At 35.8% G+C, this 19029-nt stretch overlaps 2 protein-coding genes across 3 annotated transcripts in view; one reads left to right on the forward strand and one right to left on the reverse strand.

Moving 5' to 3' along the window:
• Pka-r1 (Protein kinase, cAMP-dependent, regulatory subunit type 1) overlaps nt 1-19029 on the reverse strand; it is a 72473-nt gene that overhangs the window by 37109 nt on the left and 16335 nt on the right. The window lies entirely within an intron of this gene.
• LOC135127637 (uncharacterized) lies at nt 507-5238 on the forward strand. The gene is made up of 2 exons (XM_064054159.1): nt 507-1115; nt 4392-5238. Exons 1-2 carry the CDS (start codon nt 968-970, stop codon nt 5066-5068), a joined length of 825 nt encoding a protein of 274 aa, XP_063910229.1. The 5' UTR covers nt 507-967; the 3' UTR covers nt 5069-5238.

The raw sequence follows: 19029 nt of genomic DNA on the forward strand, positions 1-19029 counted from the left end.
ATTTTAAATTTATATTAAGTATCCACATCAATTTTTGTTGTCTTTGTTATCATTTAATGCTTTCGAGTTTTCTTGTTTGAGTCTCTGAAGGTATATAATGCGTCAAGTAAGAAACTAGTTGTTATTCTTCTTCCCTTGTCTTTGAAGCACAACAAACGTCGGGGGCATCACATGATAAATTTCCAAGAAAAATAATTGATGTTTTCTATATATAATGATGATAATAATAATAAAACTTCCTTTCCTTCAAAATGTGCGGATGGCTACCATGTTGATAGAAACATTTGTTCAGCATTTGAAAACCCTGGGTCTGTCATTTAGAAATTTGTCCAGATTGTCATAATTTCTCGATATATTTTTAGTTCTGTCTTAACTGGGGAGACTCGGTTGTGGGTTTTTACTCAGTTTGCCGAACGCTGAATTTGATAAACTCGGTATTTTCCCAAACACATTTTTTTATACTCAAGGAAACCCACAGCGGTCACATTATTGAAATTTAATAAACAGTACGCCCCCCGCAAATGTGAACTCAAGCCGCCCCTGTCCAACCCCTCACCGCGCTAATAAAACTGACGTATGTCAAACCTGTCACTCCCCCTCCGTCTCCGTCGTCACATTCGCGTCACCCCAGCTTGCAAACGCGGCAAAACTCCAACGTAAAAACAACCCCAAGCATCAAGAAACCCGAGTCGCCCCTTCCGACTTTCAAACTCGCGTCGTCTGTCAAAACCGCCATCCCCCCTCCAGTCAAACAAGTCCCGTCGCCACGGCAACCGCGCTCCCTCGCCGTCCCGCCGCCGCCGCCCCCGTCGCGCGTTTTCCCCGAAGCACGTTTTTCCCTCGCCGTTCGAATTCCCCTCCCGCGAAACCGCCGCCGCACGTCATCCACCGCCAGGCGCGCAAACTCGCCACTCCTCAGTCCTCGTCCGCGACGCACGGCGGCGCCACCGTCGAGTGTGAAAGTAACATGGCGACACCGTCAGCTGCTCTCTTGGACCGTCTCGAAAAACAGGGCATTCCCAAGTCGAAGAGAAAACTCCAGAAGCACCTACGCAGCGCCGGACTGGCCTACATATCCCGCACGGGAAAACTGATACCCGCAAAGAAAGTGGCAGGTGAGTTTTGGCCGTTTCCCGAGTGTTTACATTGTGACATCTGACAGCTTTAACCACATCACTTAGTGCCCGTATTTTTAATACGTCATTCGGCTGAGTCACAACGGCACGTCGACGGACGGGGCGAACCGGGGTAGGCGACACGGGCCGCCTCCCCATTGGCCGGCCGCCCCCTGCGCCCGGCCCACGGCCTTTCCGAAACGGGCCCGAAACTTGGGCACCTTTGCGACCTTCCGTATCTAGGTCATTCGATTTATTGGAGGAAACATTGGCCTTGTCGTTAAGGCACGTGCCAGCGTAACAGGTTCGACGGTTTCCACTGTGTGTGCGTGTGTTTTTGGCGTCGATTTTCGCCTAACTTGTTGCTTTTGTACTTGGCCGACATGTGATCGTTCGCGGAACGCCAGCATCACGATCCTAAATAAATCAGGGACGGGTTTTGCGATTTTCCGAAACGCCTTTCGTTCTCAAGGCACCGTGTTGTCTTTTACATCATTCGACCTTCGTGCGGCTGGGGGAATCCTGATTCCGTGCACGATCATAAACACTTTGTGCGTCATCCCGTCAGGCGAAGTCTTTAAATGGGGCGTTTCGCGCCAAAACCCTTCCGCGACCACCCCGACGCTACGGACCTTAATCCGCTGGCCTTTAATCGAGATCGCGGTGGCTTTGAAATGGCATTGACGTACTTTTCGGTGGGAGTAAAGTCAAATGCGACTAATTAAATAAAATCCCTGCGGCGGCTTTTCGGACGTTTCGAAAGCTAATTTATTTATTCGCTTCGAGGTGTCAAAGTTTAAGTGGCCCTTCCCGCTGATACGAGTCGGATTGCCCAAGTGGCAGTCACGTGACGTGTGCATGGGCCAATGGGATCGATTATTGAGAACGGGAGCAGTTTACCGGTGCCCGGAAAACGTTACTTTTGCCTGTTGGTGATAATGCGGTAGATAATGTTGCTGTAATGAATTCCCCCAGCCCCCTTTCACGCTTGACAGATAATAACCGACTTGTTTCCTTAAATCGACGACTTTTAGCTGCACCATATCGTAATATAGTGGACAGCTCATTTGAATTGACGTATAACAGTAAAAATGCGAACTGGAAAATCCAGAAATACGAGATTAAGTGAGTCAGGAGGATTTGCAAAAAATCGCTTTGATGCAATCGCGTAGTGCGAGTTTGTAAATAGTGTTTACCGACTTCGATTCAATACGAAACGGACGAATTTTAATCCGTGTGTCATTCTTATCAGGCTGATAAACATTATCAATTTAAATTTTCGTCGTATCGATGGTGACAAAAGTTACAATAAAAACCTTCGGGCACTTTTGTAACTTAATTTGTTCAGAAAAAGCAATTTTCGTGCGTCAAATAAAAAAAAAACAAGTATGGGTAACATTAAAAATCAACGTAGTTTTCACACATGCAGCAACAAAGTCAGCAAAACTTCGATAATGCTGTGTCAACAACTGTCCACATTCTTACGTCAATATGAACAGGAAAATTGAGGAAAAAAGATAAATGAAATGCCTGAACTATCTTAAAATATGATCGAACCTTTCCTTATCTCTTATCTGCACGATTTATTTCATTTTTTTTTTTTTTATATTTTAAACTCAGCCGACTTACGCAGGTCAAAATTGTGGAGAAAACATACGATAAACAAAAACAATTAGCCTTGAATTTTCTACCACTGTTGGTTTTTGCTACAGAAAATGTTTTGACGTTTTTTACAATAAAAGGGCAAAAAGTGAGGAGTTGAATTTGGCCAAACCGTATGATAAAAAAAAGCAGTCTAGTAAACTTTGAAATTTATCGTTATAAATATTATTATTTAAAGATAAAAATCCCACCATAAGGTAACAAACTGCTAAATATACAGTGCGTCCCACAGTAATTGGTATCATTTCAAACACGTCAATATTACGAATTTTAATGGAATTTCAAATAATAAGAATAAGTTAATAGTCCTACCCATATTTTTTTTTCGATTAAAAAATGAGGTTTTGGTGTGCATATTTAATTATACAGGGTGTTTCATCTCTGACTACCTTGTACACAACATCATAGCATTGAAAATTATGTTTTATATATTCGTCCTAAAAAATGTTGAACAATTTGTGGAGAAAAGGAAGCAAAGATTATAAATAAAAATACACTGTTTCTAATTTTAGGTTATTTTATATCTGCTTTTTTTTTCTTTTTTGGATAGTTAACTTTTATTTATTTTTGCGTTTATATTTAAGTTTTATGTCCTTTTGGATCTTTTTGTTTCACTATTAATTGTATGTATCTTAAGGGGTATCCCGTATAAATAAAATAAAATAAATTTTTCGGAAAAGTGGAGGGGCTAAAATTTAAGTGGAACATCCTATATGTGACTTTTTTCGAATCATAGCCAATTATAGAGGAGGCATGACTCGATTAAAATATACAGGGTGTTTAAAAAATGGCGCATCAACAATACGATACGATTTCTTCATTTTATAATAATACAAAAAACTTAAAAATTGTTTAGGATGAATCTCGAACTTAGACTTGTGAATTTAATCATGTATGGTTGAGTTGGTGCGCCATTTTTTGAACACTCTGTATGTATAGGACTTTTATAATCATAGCCAACTATAGAGAAAGCATGAATATGTTGAAGTATATATTACATATTATAGTAAATGTAAATTTTCTTTATGTTCTGGATTTTTTTATTTTATTCGTTATATTCATTGCAGCCAATATATCAGACTTTGTAATTATGTCATGGACAGTCATTTGTTAGTCAAAATATCCCTCTTTGTTAAAGATTTACATCAATCAAGTATGTACCGTGTGATTTGTTTAAGTAGACATAAGCGTCATGGCCCACTCGAGCAGAAATTAAAAAATCAACCAAGAACAACCCAAATTAGGAAGAAAAATATATAAATTAGTGCTATATGAAACTTGTCTGACGGTTTCAACTGGAAATTTACTGTTAAAATTTGGTCAAAATGAAACTCTTGTTCCAAAAAAATTAACAAAAAATCTACTGTTGCGTACAAGGTGTTCCACTTTTAATTAATAAAAAAAAATGTATTCTTGAAATTAAAAAATACAGGAAGGTATTCTCAGAAAAAACAAAGACAGCCTATAAATGTCATGTGACTTTGTGAAATGATGTTATACAGCATCTTCCCAAATTACAGAAAATCACTGTAAATCTAACAATCGTAGAAAAAAAATCCTACAACCTCAATAAAAGAGTTGTTAATGCGATTTTAACGTTCTTGTTGTTTTTAGATGAACTGTGCCAGTGCCCCCAAAAATGTGATGAACGAGTGCCTATCGATGCGCGCGAGCGCCTGTTCGCCTTCTTCTACGGGCTGGGCGAAGCCGACCTGCAGAACCAATTCCTGCGCCAGAACATGGACCTGCGCGCGCGCCTCAACATCCCCGAGACGACGGGCACGGGCCGACCGCCGCGCCGGATAACGTGCAAGTACCTGGTGCCCCTCCTGCCCGGTAGCGAGACGGTGGAGGTGTGCCAGAAGGCGTTCGTCAGCGCGTTCGTCATCACGACGAAGCGCGTCCGGCTGCAGCGCGAGAAGCTCATCTCGAGCCTCGGGCTCAACAGCTACAGCAGCCACAGCCGGGGCGGCGCGGCCAAGCCGTCGCAGGGCGACGGGCAGAAGGGGGCGGCGGCGGCGACGCCGCTGGCGCTCAAGGTGCCGTCGTCGTGCGAGTTCGTCGAGCGCCCCAACACCGAACCAAAGACACCCGAGATGCCTCCCGCCGACAAGCCGGCCGTCAAGCGGCTGGTGGACAACCCGCTGATCCCGCTCGGGCTGCTGCTGCCCGACGGGGTCACGATCGCGCCGGTGACGGCGACGCCCGACCACGATAGAGACATTGCGATAGTTAACAACTTCTTCTCTAACCAGCTGTGGAAGCCGGAGTATATAGGTACTTACTCATGAGGGCGACGTCCGAGCTCCGCGCCCGACGTACTTAGTTTAATTATTGTCTACAAGATGATCAATTTTTACCTATTTGAGAAATACCTATACGTATTGTTATTTATATTTATACTGCATAGTTTATGGAGAAAAACATATATTGATTGTTTTCAATAAAAATTGTTTTTTAACTTCTTATTTTTATACCTACCACACCGTGTACATACATATACATACATTTATATGGAAGGGATTTTAACAATACGAGACCAAAAAGCACTTGTACCTCAAACGAAACTAGTACTATATCATGAATTTTGTAATTGTTGTACATTAGGCATTCTTGTTTTCTGTTGTTTTATTATTACGAGACAAAGATGTTTGTAGTCGGCAAGTATTTTATATATTTTATAATTTTGCTGTTAAATAAAAAAATTAGACACATTTAATGCATTCTCAATTCACAAACTCTAGTCTAAGGTAGTATAGTCGTTCTTATCCTTACTTTAGCTCTTCATTCTACAATTTCCTTCCCTATTTTTCTTTACTTGTTAGATATTTTCATCTGTATTCAAACTTTGCCTACTTTAATGATCTCCAGAAGGAATCTCATTTGATCTTGACTACATTTTTTTACTCAACTTCTCTCTGGTCACCCATACTCTGCCACTGTTTATGATTCAAACGTATTATGTCATTATTCATGACAGGAAACTGGTTAACAATATTTACAAAAGTATGGGTGCATTGATAAAGAGCAAGTCTAGGCTTGTATTTCTAGTGAGTTTTCCTATTTGAAAATGTTCCGATCAACATTATTTCAGCAAGGACACGTATGTCAATTCCGACATGTGCAGTGTAATACTAATAATAAAACACTGGAGTGCACCATTCTTGAGAAATGATCAATAAAAAATATAGATAACAGGAATAGTGTGTTAATCAAAAAACCCATGCCACATTCGAACGTGCGCGAATTTCAGGTTATGCGATAAGCTAACGAAGAACTGTATACTAGTATAAAAGTTTACTACACAATTTCAATTTTTTGCGAAAAATTGGATGCCTCAGAAAAAATATGAACGCGGATTCATAAGTAACAAGTATAGTTATTTTGTAAAATCTGAACTATATATAATTGGAACAAAAAATGTTGAGGAGATGTCACCGCATAGACAAATTTTGGTTAACGTTTTACCATCTACACGATATTCCTAACATACATAAAAAATTTGACAACAATCGGACTTGTAGTTTCACAATTTTCTGTCTAATGAAAATCTACACAGACGTCAAACGGACAAACGAGAGGCCTATTTTTTCGTACTTTTAGGGTCATGAAACGTCCGGAAAACATGAAAATAACCAAAGCAGATAACTAACGTGAAAACATATTATCAATATATGCTTAACTTCGGCTGTTTATGTCTATACATTGAACGACTTCGACGATTAACCACGGATAAAATTCGCAGCGACAGAAAATAAGGCGCAACGCCAAGCCTACGTTTCTAGTGAGTTTTGCCATTGGTGTATACTTCTTCGTTTGATAGACATAAAATATTAAATAATAAAACAATTACAATAAACAAAATCGAGGTGGATTCATAGTCTACATGTAATTTTACACAATTTAAATGGTGTTGACTACGGAAAATTTTACTACAATGTTGGTGGGGATGACTAAGCAAATTTTGATAAGATAAGACTCATTTTGGCAAATAATATACCTTCTAAGAAAAGAGAGGGTGGGTGGGCGGGGATAATACTTGCTAAGATAAGATTCATTTTGGCAAATAATATACCTTCTAAGAAAAGAGAGGGTGGGTGGGCGGGGCTAATACGTGCTACGGTTAGACTGATTTTAGCAGATGACATATCTTCTAAAAAAATAAAAGACGAATGGGCGGAGCTAGTATTTGCTAAGATAAGTCCGATTTTAGTGAATGAGAAAATAAAGGGAGGTGGGCGAGGCTAATACTTGCTAAGATAAGATTTGTTGAGTCATTTTGGCAAATAATATACCTTCTAAGAAAATAGAGGGTGGGTGGGCGGGGCTAGTGCTTGCTAAGAAGTCTGATTTTAGCAAATGACATACCCTCTAAGAAAATAAAGGGTGGGTGGGCGAGGCTAATAATTGCTAAGATAAGAGTCATTTTGGCAAATAATATACCTTCTAAGAAAAGAGAGGGTGGGTGGGCGGGGTTAATACTTGCTAAGGTAAGACAGATTTTGGCAAATAACATACCTTTTAAAAAAATTAAGGGTGGGTGGGCGGAGCTAGTACTTGATAAAATCAGTTTTATCTTAGCAGCTACTAGCCCCACCCACCCACCCTATTCGCCCTCTATTTTCTTAGAGAGATCTCATTTGCCAGTCAGTCTTATCGTCGCAGGTACTAGCCCCGCCCACCCACCCTCTGTTTTCTTACAGGATATGTTATTTGCCAAAATCAGTCTTATCCTAGCAGGTACTAGCCTCGCCCACCCACCCGGTCTTTTCTTAGAGGGTATGTCATTTGCCAAAATCGATCTTATTTTAGCAGGTAATAACCCCGCCACCCGCCCTAGATACGACTCATTTTGGCGAGTGACATACCTTCTAAGAAAATAAAGGACAGGTGGGCGGAGCTAGTACTTGCTAAGATAAGTCTGATTTTAACGAATAAGAAAATAAAGGGCAGGTCGGCAAGGCTAATACTTGCTAAGATAAGATTCATTTTGCAAATAATATACCTCCTAAGAAAAGAGTGGGTGGGTGGGCGGGGCTAGTCCTTGCTAAGATAAGACTCATTTTGGCAAACAATATACTTTCTTAGAAAAGAAAGGGTGGGTGGGCGGGGCTAATACTGCTAAGGTACGACTGATTTTAGCAGATGACATATGTTCTAAAAAAATAAAAGACGGATGGGCGGAGCTAGTACTTGCTAAGATAAGTCTGATTTTAGCGAATGAGAAAATAAAGGGCAGGTGGGCGAGACTAATACTTGGTAAGATAAGATTTGTCGACTCATTTTGGCCAATAATACACCTTCTAAGAAAAGAGAGGGTGGGTGGGCGGGGTTAATACTTGCTAAGGTAAGACAGATTTTGGCAAATAACATATCTTCTAAAAAAATAAAGGGTGAGTGGGCGGAGCTAGTACTTGCTAAAATCAGTTTTATCTTAGCAGCCACTAGAACCACCAACCCACCCTATATTTTCTTGATAGGTACTTCATTGGCCAAAATTGGTCGTATTTTAGCAGGTACTAGCCCCGCCACTCGCCCTCTATTTTCTTAGAGAGATCTCATTTGCCAGTCAGTCTTATCCTGGTAGGTACTAGCCCCACCCACCCACCCTCTGTTTTCTCAGAGGATATGTTATTTGCTAAAATCAGTCTTATCCTAGCAGGTACTAGCCCCGCCCACCCACCCGGTCTTTTCTTACGGGGTATGTCATTTGTCAAAATCGATCTTATTTTAGCAGGTACTAACCCCGCCACCCGCCCTAGATAACACTCATTTTGGCAAATAATATACCTTCCAAGAAAATAGAGGGTGGGTGGGCGGGGTTAATACTTGCTAAGGTTAGACTGATTTTAGCAAATAACATACCATCTATAAAAAAAAGGCGGGTGGGTGGAGCTAGTACTTGCTAAAATCAGTTTTATCTTAGTAGTTACTAGCCCCACCTCTATTTTCTTGATAGGTATCTCATTGGCCAAAATCGGTCTTATTTTAGCAGGTACTAGCCTTCTTTTTTCTTAGAGAGATCTCATTTGCCAAAATCAGTCTTATCATGGCAGGTACTAGCCCCGCCCACCCACCCTCTGTTTTCTTAGGGGATATGTCATTTGCCAAAATCAGTCTTATCCTAGCAGATATTAGCCCCGCCCACCCCCCCTGTCTTTTAGAGGGTATGTCATTTGTCAAAATCGATCTTATTTTAGCAGGTACTAACCCCGCCACCCACCCTAGATAAGACTCATTTTAGCGAATGACATTCCCTATAAAATAGACGGCGGGTGGGCGGGGCTAGTCCTTGCTAAGATAAGACTTTTTTGGCAAACAATATACTTTCTAAGAAAAGAGAGGGTGGGTGGGCGGGGCTAATACGTGCTAATACGTAAGACTGATTTTAGCAGATGACATACCTTCTAAGAAAATAAAGGGTGGGTGGGCGGGGCTAGTACGTTCTAGAGTAAGACTGATTTTAGCAAATGACATACCTTCTAAAAAAAAATAAAGGGTGGGTGGGCGGGGCTAGTCCTTGCTAAGATAAGACTCATTTTGGCAAACATTATACTTTCTAAGAAAAGAGAGGGTGGGTGGGCGGGGCTAATACGTGCTAAGGTAAGACTGATTTTAGCAGATGACATACCTTCTAAGAAAATAAAGGGTGGGTGGGCGGGGCTAGTACGTTCTAGAGTAAGACTGATTTTAGCAAATGACATACCTTCTAAAAAAAAATAAAGGGTGGGTGGGCGGGGCTAATACGTGCTAAGGTAAGACTGATTTTAGCAGATGACATCCCTTCTAAGAAAATAAAGGGTGGGTGGGCGGGGCTAGTACGTTCTAGAGTAAGACTGATTTTAGCAAATGACATACCTTCTAAAAAAAAATAAAGGGTGGGTGGGCGGGGCTAATACGTGCTAAGGTAAGACTGATTTTAGCAGATGACATGCCTTCTAAGAAAATAAAGGGTGGGTGGGCGGGGCTAGTCCTTGCTAAGATAAGACTCATTTTGGCAAACAATATACTTTTTAAGAAAAGAGAGGGTGGGTGGGCGGGGCTAATACGTGCTAAGGTAAGACTGGTTTTAGCAGATGACATGCCTTCTAAGAAAATAAAGGGTGGGTGGGCGGGGCTAGTCCTTGCTAAGATAAGACTCATTTTGGCACATAATATACTTTTTAAGAAAAGAGAGGGTGAGTGGGCGGGGCTAATACGTGCTAAGGTAAGACTGATTTTAGCAAATGACATACCTTCTAAAAAAAATAAAAGGCAGGTGGACGGAGCTAGTACTTGCTAAGGTAAGACTTATTTTGTTAAATAACGTACCCTCTAAGAAAAATAAAAGATAAGTGGGCGGGGCTAGTACTCGCTAAAATAAATCTGATTTTGGCGAATGACATACCTTCTAAGAAAATAGAGGGATGGTGGGCGGAGCTAGTACTTGCTTAGATAAGACTGATGTTGGTGTTTTACGATCTGCACCTTACATGTGTATAAAATTTGACAACAATCTGGACAGACGACAGACAGACAGATAGGCAGACTGAAACGGGAGACCTATTTATTCATACTCTTGAGGTTATAAAACGTCGATAAAACATGAAAGTAGTTTTTTACCGAATGGACCCTAAGTAAAAATATCCTAATTTGAGGTTGTTAAAAAATTAACAAATTATCTTGTCGCTAAAAAAAGAAAATCAGTTTGTCTGTTTGCGATGTTACTGGTCTCGTAATCTCCGAACCGATTTCTTTCAATGTATTTTAGAATCATGTAGATGTTTGTTCATTCCCACCAACAATTTGATGACGTCTTTTAAAATTTTGTTAGAAAAAATACTTGTGGTTTATTAATCCAATCTTATTTTTTAGCTTAGGAAAAAAGAAAATTTGGCAAGAAAATTTGAATCTTCTTGGAAAATACAAAACCCACGACTTCAAAATCTTGCAGACGGTGTAAGATTACCCTAGATACCGTAAATCATCAATCAAAATTGACAACCTGATGACATCATGTAAAAATTTGCATTATCCGATTATTGGGAAAAATTGCAGTTGTACATTTCAAACTTTCGAAAGAAAGGTACACATAAATTGAAACACTCGGTATAAAATAGAATAAGTTCGTTAAAGGTCAAAACGTCAAACCAGGAGTTTGTTCGCATTCTCGCATTTAATTGTTAGTAAAAAGGTGAAACAATTTAAACACCCTATTTAGTTTAAGGTCACTAGAGACATAACATTAAGTTTATCGCTGTGTTTCGCCTCTCGGTGCCGGTAACCAGTTTTACGCCGGTAAAAAGCCCTGACGCCATATTAATGAACACATAATTAACGTTTAAATACGGTTGTCATTGTACAAAAACGATTTCATTTCAAAATCGACAGCGGCGACTTTTCGAAAACACAAAAAACGTTCCGACAATTAGCAAAATTACAATCAATTAAATCGTTGCGACCAATATTTATTCAAGTGGGACAGTTGCGGGATTTGATACTTAAATACTTCAGTTGATTGAAGTTCCGTTCATCCACATTACGAGTTTATCAAATTATAAAACAGTCTTTCTACGTTTTTAAGCATACAAATATGCGGCTTTTATCTTTTATCGAATACAAAAAATTAAAATAAAAACGCCAACTTTTTGTGTAGCTAATTTCGGAAACAAGTAAAAAGAACTTCAAGCGCAAAAACCTCCGCGAAAAATCGAACATTGAAAACTTCCTAACAAGAAAATGGCAACTACACTAATTTAAAACTTCCCCAACTAAGTAACAAGTTAAAACTCAGAAGCAATATTGATCGCACCCGAAACGTAATTAAACCTACTCAAGCAAAATAATACCTCCTGCGGAAACAATTCCAACAATCTCCGCCGAAATTAACACGTCGCGCCTTCGAAAAACCTCCACCCAGATAACGGAGTAGGTTTAATTCAGCCACCTGCAGCTCCGAATAATTCCGCCCATCAATTCGAAGATTAAAGATTTCGTCGATCCGCTTCACAAAAGAACCAACTTTTGTTTCAAAGCAGCCCCAGGCGAGTAACCAAATTTCGTGCTTTGATGATCAAATTAGCCAGAGTAAATTCGCGTCGTTTTTTCTGAAAAATCAAAAGAGCATCGAATGGTCACGACTTTGACGGTTTCGTGTTGGTAAATACGGAGAGCGGCAACAGGTTTATTTAAATTAGCGCCGGAAATGTGTATTCAAGAAAGGGGTTCGCAGCGAGTGGGTAATTACGTAATATGTTACGGCCTTTTTAAGTAAGTGGAGATCCTTTGTGGGTGAGTAACGAGTTTTTGTTGTTTCTTTTGCGTCAATGCGTCTGTATTGTGGCGGGTGGAGGTTCGGAGTGACAAACAGGCTTAAAAGACGATGAATTTTCGCTAATCTTCTTATACTTCTTGGGAGAAGTAAATGCGTTAGAAAGTTTATTACTGACTTGAATTCGCTCGTAATTCCTCTTTCGAGCAGTTCGGTGAAGTGTTTGCGTTCTCTTCGCTAAGTCTGTACTGTATACAGAGGCTAAATTTTCTTAAATTAAAAGGAGAAGTGGAGGTGATGGAATTAATGAGACGGTATTATGTATAATGGCATTGAAATGATGGTGTATTGTTGGTTGCATAACTTTCAAAGAAAAATAAGTTTTTACAAATAAAGAGTCGAAACAATTCCGACCAACGATGATTAATACACTTTAGGACAAAGGGCAGCTTTTTTTAGTGTGATGCAAAATAATGTCGAATTCTGGCACCTCCACCATATACTCTCAATAAATCCGCTCTTCCAAAACTCGAACCTTGAGATTATTTATAATTTTACCGAAAATCAGATATTTAGGAAAAAAGTGAACACAAAAAGGGGCAAATTCGATAAAAATCGTGAAGACCAACTTCGAAAAAAAAAACAGAAACTTTTAAAATGAAAATTTGTATAAAATACTTTTCAAATTTTCCAGAAAAAGTCAAACCCTGAAATATGTTAACATTTTTAGAGTCAAAATTTTGATAACATCGGAAAAATTAGTCTTTTTTCAAAAATCGTTGAAAATGTACCATTTTAACCATGTTCCAAGTTTCTTGTTGTGAAAAGATGGCAATGTATATTAAGAAAAAAAAGGAGAAATATATGCCCCGCCCACCCACCCTATCTCAATTTTGATGATTTTTTTTTATTCATCGTAGGCCGAGGGGCGGATCCTAATTGCAAAATCCATATTGTCTTACAAAATTTACTATTTTAAATGTGTTTTAAATTTCAAAGAAAAAAAAAATCATCATAATTGAGACGGGGTGGGTGGGCGGGGTTTATATTTTGCCCTTTTTTTCTTAATATACATAGTATTTTCGAACAACACGATACTCAAAAACATGCTTTTAATTTCCTGTAAAGAAACAAGTATTTTGCAGTTAAGCTCCGCCCCCTTGGCTCACGCCCCAAAAAAAAATCATCACAATTGAGATAGGGCGGGTGGGCGGGCCTACATTTTGCCTTTTTGTTTTAATATGTGTACACTTCTTTTCACAACATTAGACTTAAATCATATTTAGGCTCCGCCCCATAATTGCAAAATCCATATTTCCTTGCAGAAATCTACCATTTTGGCCATGTTTTAAGTTTCTTGTTGTGAAAAGAAGTGTACACATGTTAAAACAAAAAGGCAAAATGTAGGCCCGCCCACCCGCCCTATCTCAATTGTGCATATGAAGAAAAAATGGAAAAATATATGCCCCGCCCACCCACCCTATCTCAATTTTGATGATTTTTTTTTATTCGTCGTAAGCCGAGGGGCGGATCCTAATTGCAAAATCCACATTGCTTTACAAAAATTTACTATTTTAAACGTGTTTTAAATTTCTAAGAATAAAAAAATCATCACAATTGAGATTGGGTGGGTGGGCGGGGTTTATATTTTGCCCTTTTTTCTTAATAAACATAGTATTTTTTGAACAAGACGATACTCAAGAACATGTTTTTAATTTCTTGTAAAGAAATCGAAGAAAAAATAAGTCTCGTTTTTTCAAAAACGTTGAGAACGATTTTCAAAAAATCAATAAAAAAAATCTAACTAAAATCTAGCGATTAATGAGTCACGATTTTGACGGAAAGCAGCAGATTTAGCAAATCAGAAATTTACAAATTTTGAAAATAAAATCAGATCTTTAGAAAAAAAAAAAAACAAGACTACAAAAAGGCAAATTCGGGAAAAAATCGTAAAGACCAACACTTCGAAGAAATCTAGTCTTGAGAAAAAAACTTTAATTTTGAAGACAACGTTTAGACGAAAAATTGAAATAACGATAAATACAGCGAAAAAAAGTGAAAATTTTATAGTGAAAATTTTGTATAAAATATTTTTCAACTTCTCCAGAAAAAGTCAAACACATGAAACACAAGTTAAGATTTTTAGAGACAAAATCTTGAAAATAACCTCGGTGATAACATCGAAGAAAAATTAGTCTCGTTTTTTCAAAAATGTTGAGACGATTTTCAAAAAATCAATTAAAAAAAATAAACTAAAATCTAGCGATTAATGAGTCACGATTTTGACGGAAAGCAGCAGATTTAGCAAATGAGAAATTTACAAATTTTGAAAATAAAATCAGATCTTTAGTAATAAAAAAACAATAAGACTACAAAAACGCAAATTCGGGAAAAAATCGTAAAGACCAACCCTTCGAAAAAATCTAGTATTGAGAAAACAAATTTTAATATTGAAGGCAAGATTTAGGAGAAAATTGAAACGATGACAAATAGAGTGAAAATTTTAAAGTGAAAATTTTGTATAAAGTGCTTTTCAAATTATTCAAAAAAAGTTAAACCCTGATTTTTTGAGTCAAAATCTTGATACATCGAAAAAATTAGTCTTTTTTCAAAAATCGTTGAACACGAATTTAAAAATATATATTAAAAAAATAAAACTAAAATCTTGCTGTTAATAAATTATGATTTTGACGGAAAGCAGTAGATTTAGAGCAAAGAATAGAAATACACAATCTTGAAACTAAAATTAGATCTTTAGAAAAAATAGTGAAGACTCTAAAAAAATGTCAAACTTGGAAAAAAAATCATAAAGACAAACGCTTCGAAAAAATGTAGTCTTGAGAAAAAAACTTTAATTTGAAAGACAAGGTTGAAGAGAAAAATTGAAATATGTAATGATAAATACAGCGAAAAACAGGGAAGATTTTAAAGTGAAAATTTTGTATAAAATACTTTTCAAATTTTAAGAAAAAGTCAAACACATTAAAACACAAATTAAGATTTTTAGAGACAAAATCTTAAGAATAACCTCGATGATAACGTCGAAGAAAAATTAAATATTGTTTTTTCAAAAACGTTGAGAACGATTTTCAAAAAATCAAACTAAAATCTAGCGATTATCGAGTCACGATTTTGACGGAAAGCAGCAGATTTAGCAAAGATCAGAAATTTACAATTTTGAAACTAAAATCAGATCTTTAGAAATGAAAAAAAAAATTAAGACTATAAAAAATGCCAAATTCGGAAAAAATTATAAAGACCAACACACTTCGAAAAAATCTAGTCTTGATTAAAAAAAACTTTAATTTTGAAGACAAGGTTTGAGAGAAAAACTGAAATAATGATAAATCAGCGAAAGATCGAAATTTTATAGTCAAAATTTTGTATAAAATACTTTTCAAATTCTCGAGAGAAATTAACGCCTGTGACACAAGTTTATATTTTTAGAGTCAAAATCTTGAAGATAACCTCGGTGTTAACATCAAAGGAAAATTCGTCTCGTTTTTCAAAAATCATCGAAAACGATTTTCAAAAAATCCATCTAAAAAAAAATCAAACCAAAATTTTGCAATTAATGAGTTGCGATTTTAACGGAAAGCAGTAGATTTAGCAAGGAACAGAAATTCACAATCTTTAAAATAAAATCAGACTTTAAAAAAAGCGAAGACTAAAAAAAATGGCAAATTCGGAAAAAATCATAAAGACCAATACTTCGAAAAAATCTAGTATTGAGAAAACAAATTTTAATATTGAAGGCAAGATTTAGAAGAAAATTGAAACGATGACAAATAGAGCGAAAATTTTAAAGTGAAAATTTTGTATAATGTACTTTTCAAATGATTCAGAAAAAGTCAAACCCTGATTTTTTGAGTCAAAATCTTGATAACATCGAAAAAATTAGTCTTTTTTCAAAAATCGTTGAACACGAATTTAAAAAAATCAAACTAAAATCTTGCTTTAATAAGTTATGATTTTGACGGAAAGCAGTAGATTTAGAGCAAAAAATAGAAATACACAATCTTGAAACTAGAATTAGACCTTTAGAAAAAATAGTGAAGGCTCTAAAAAAATGTCAAACTTGGAAAAAAAATCATGAAGACAAACGCTTCGAAAAAATGTAGTCTTGAGAAAAAAACTTTAATTTGGAAGACAAGGTTGAGGAGAAAAATTGAAATATGTAATGATAAATACAGCGAAAAACAGGGAAGATTTTAAAGTGAAAATTTTGTATAAAATACTTTTCAAATTCTCAAGAAAAAGTCAAACACATGAAACACAAATTAAGATTTTTAGAGACAAAATCTTGAGAATAAACTCGATGATAACGTCGAAGAAAAACTAAATCTCGTTTTTTCAAAAACGTTGAGAACGATTTTCAAAAAATCAAACTAAAATCTAGCGATTATTGAGTCACGATTTTGACGGAAAGCAGCAGATTTAGGAAAGATCAGAAATTTACAATTTTGAAACTAAAATCAGATCTTTAGAAATGAAAAAAAAAAAAAAATTAAAACTATAAAAAATGGCAAATTCGGAAAAAATCATAAGAGACCAACACTTCGAAAAAATCTAGTCTTGAGAAAAAAAAAAAAACTTTAATTTTGAAGACGACGTTTAGGAGAAAAATTGAAATAATGATAAATCAGCGAAAAAGAGCGAAATTTTATAGTCAAAATTTTGTATAAAATACTTTTCAAATTCTCGAGAGAAAATAACACCCGTGACACAAGTTAATTTTTTAGAGTCAAAATCTTGAAGATAACCTCGGTATTAACATCAAAGGAAAATTCGTCTCGTTTTTCAAAAATCGACGAAAACGAATTTCAAAAAATCCATCTAAAAAATAATCAAACCAAAATTTTGCAATTAATGAGTTGCGATTTTAACGGAAAGCAGTACGTTTAGCAAGGAACAGAAATTCACAATCTTTAAAATAAAATCAGACTTTAAAAAAAGCGAAGACTAAAAAAATGGCAAATTCGGAAAAAATCATAAAGACCAATACTTCGAAAAAATCTAGTATTGAGAAAACAAATTTTAATATTGAAGGCAAGATTTAGGAGAAAATTGAAACGATGACAAATAGAGCGAAAATTTTAAAGTGAAAAATTTGTATAATGTACTTTTCAAATTATCCAGAGAAACTCAAACTCGGATTTTTTGAGTCAAAATCTTGATAACATCGAAAAAATTAATCTTTTTTCAAAAAACGTTGAACACGAATTTAAAAAAATCAAACTAAAATCTTGCTTTAATAAGTTATGATTTTGACGGAAAGCAGTAGATTTAGAGCAAAAAATAGAAATACACAATCTTGAAACTAGAATTAGACCTTTAGAAAAAATAGTGAAGGCTCTAAAAAAATGTCAAACTTGGAAAAAAAATCATAAAGACAAACGCTTCGAAAAAATGTAGTCTTGAGAAAAAAACTTTAATTTGGAAGACAAGGTTGAGGAGAAAAATTGAAATATGTAATGATAAATACAGCGAAAAACAGGGAAGATTTTAAAGTGAAAATTTTGTATAAAATACTTTTCAAATTCTCAAGAAAAAGTCAAACACATGAAACACAAATTAAGATTTTTAGAGACAAAATCTTGAGAATAACCTCGATGATAACGTCGAAGAAAAACTAAATCTCGTTTTTTCAAAAACGTTGAGAACGATTTTCAAAAAATCAAACTAAAATCTAGCGATTATTGAGTCACGATTTTGACGGAAAGCAGCAGATTTAGCAAAGATCAGAAATTTACAATTTTGAAACTAAAATCAGATCTTTAGAAATGAAAAAAAAAAAATTAAAACTATAAAAAATGGCAAATTCGGAAAAAATCATAAAGACCAATACTTCGAAAAAATCTAGTATTGAGAAAACAAATTTTAATATTGAAGGCAAGATTTAGGAGAAAATTGAAACGATGACAAATAGAGCGAAAATTTTAAAGTGAAAAATTTGTATAATGTACTTTTCAAATTATCCAGAGAAACTCAAACTCGGATTTTTTGAGTCAAAATCTTGATAACATCGAAAAAATTAATCTTTTTTCAAAAAACGTTGAACACGAATTTAAAAAAATCAAACTAAAATCTTGCTTTAATAAGTTATGATTTTGACGGAAAGCAGTAGATTTAGAGCAAAAAATAGAAATACACAATCTTGAAACTAAAATTAGACCTTTACAAAAAATAGTGAAGGCTCTAAAAAAATGTCAAACTTGGAAAAAAAATTCATGAAGACAAACGCTTCGAAAAAATGTAGTCTTGAGAAAAAAACTTTAATTTGGAAGACAAGGCTGAGGAGAAAAATTGAAATATGTAATGATAAATACAGCGAAAAACAGGGAAGATTTTAAAGTGAAAATTTTGTATAAAATACTTTTCAAATTCTCAAGAAAAAGTCAAACACATGAAACACAAATTAAGATTTTTAGAGACAAAATCTTGAGAATAACCTCGATGATAACGTGGAAGAAAAACTAAATCTAGTTTTTTCAAAAACGTTGAGAACGGTTTTCAAAAAATCAAACTAAAATCTAGCGATTATCGAGTCACGATTTTGACGGAAAGCAGCAGATTTAGCAAAGATCAGAAATTTACAATTTTGAAACTAAAATCAGATCTTTAGAAATGAAAAAAAAAAAATGAAGACTATAAAAAATGCCAAATTCGGAAAAAATTATAAAGACCAACACACTTCGAAAAAATCTAGTCTTGCGAGAAAAAAAAACTTTAATTTTGAAGACGAAGGTTTAGGAGAAAAATTGAAATAATAATAAATCAGCGAAAAAGAGCGAAATTTTAGTCAAAATTTTGTATAAAATACTTTTCAAATTCTCGAGAGAAATTAACGCCTGTGACACAAGTTTATGTTTTTAGAGTCAAAATCTTGAAGATAACCTCGGTGTTAACATCAAAGGAAAATTCGTCTCGTTTTTCGAAAATCGTCGAAAACGATTTTCAAAAAAATCCATTGAAAAAAAAATCAAACCAAAATTTTGCAAT

The sequence above is a fragment of the Zophobas morio genome, unplaced genomic scaffold, assembly GCF_036711695.1.
Source record: "Zophobas morio isolate AGI-343-1 ecotype UQ-CSIRO unplaced genomic scaffold, CSIRO_AGI_Zmor_V1 ptg000012l, whole genome shotgun sequence".
NCBI lineage: Eukaryota > Metazoa > Arthropoda > Insecta > Coleoptera > Tenebrionidae > Zophobas > Zophobas morio.

Bases quoted from the DNA above. Each gene is read 5' to 3' on its own strand.
- LOC135127637 (XM_064054159.1), top strand. From the start codon at position 968: ATGGCGACACCGTCAGCTGCTCTCTTGGACCGTCTCGAAAAACAGGGC. The intron at 1,116-4,391 runs GTGAGTTTTGGC...TGTTGTTTTTAG, and splicing joins ACCCGCAAAGAAAGTGGCAG to ATGAACTGTGCCAGTGCCCC.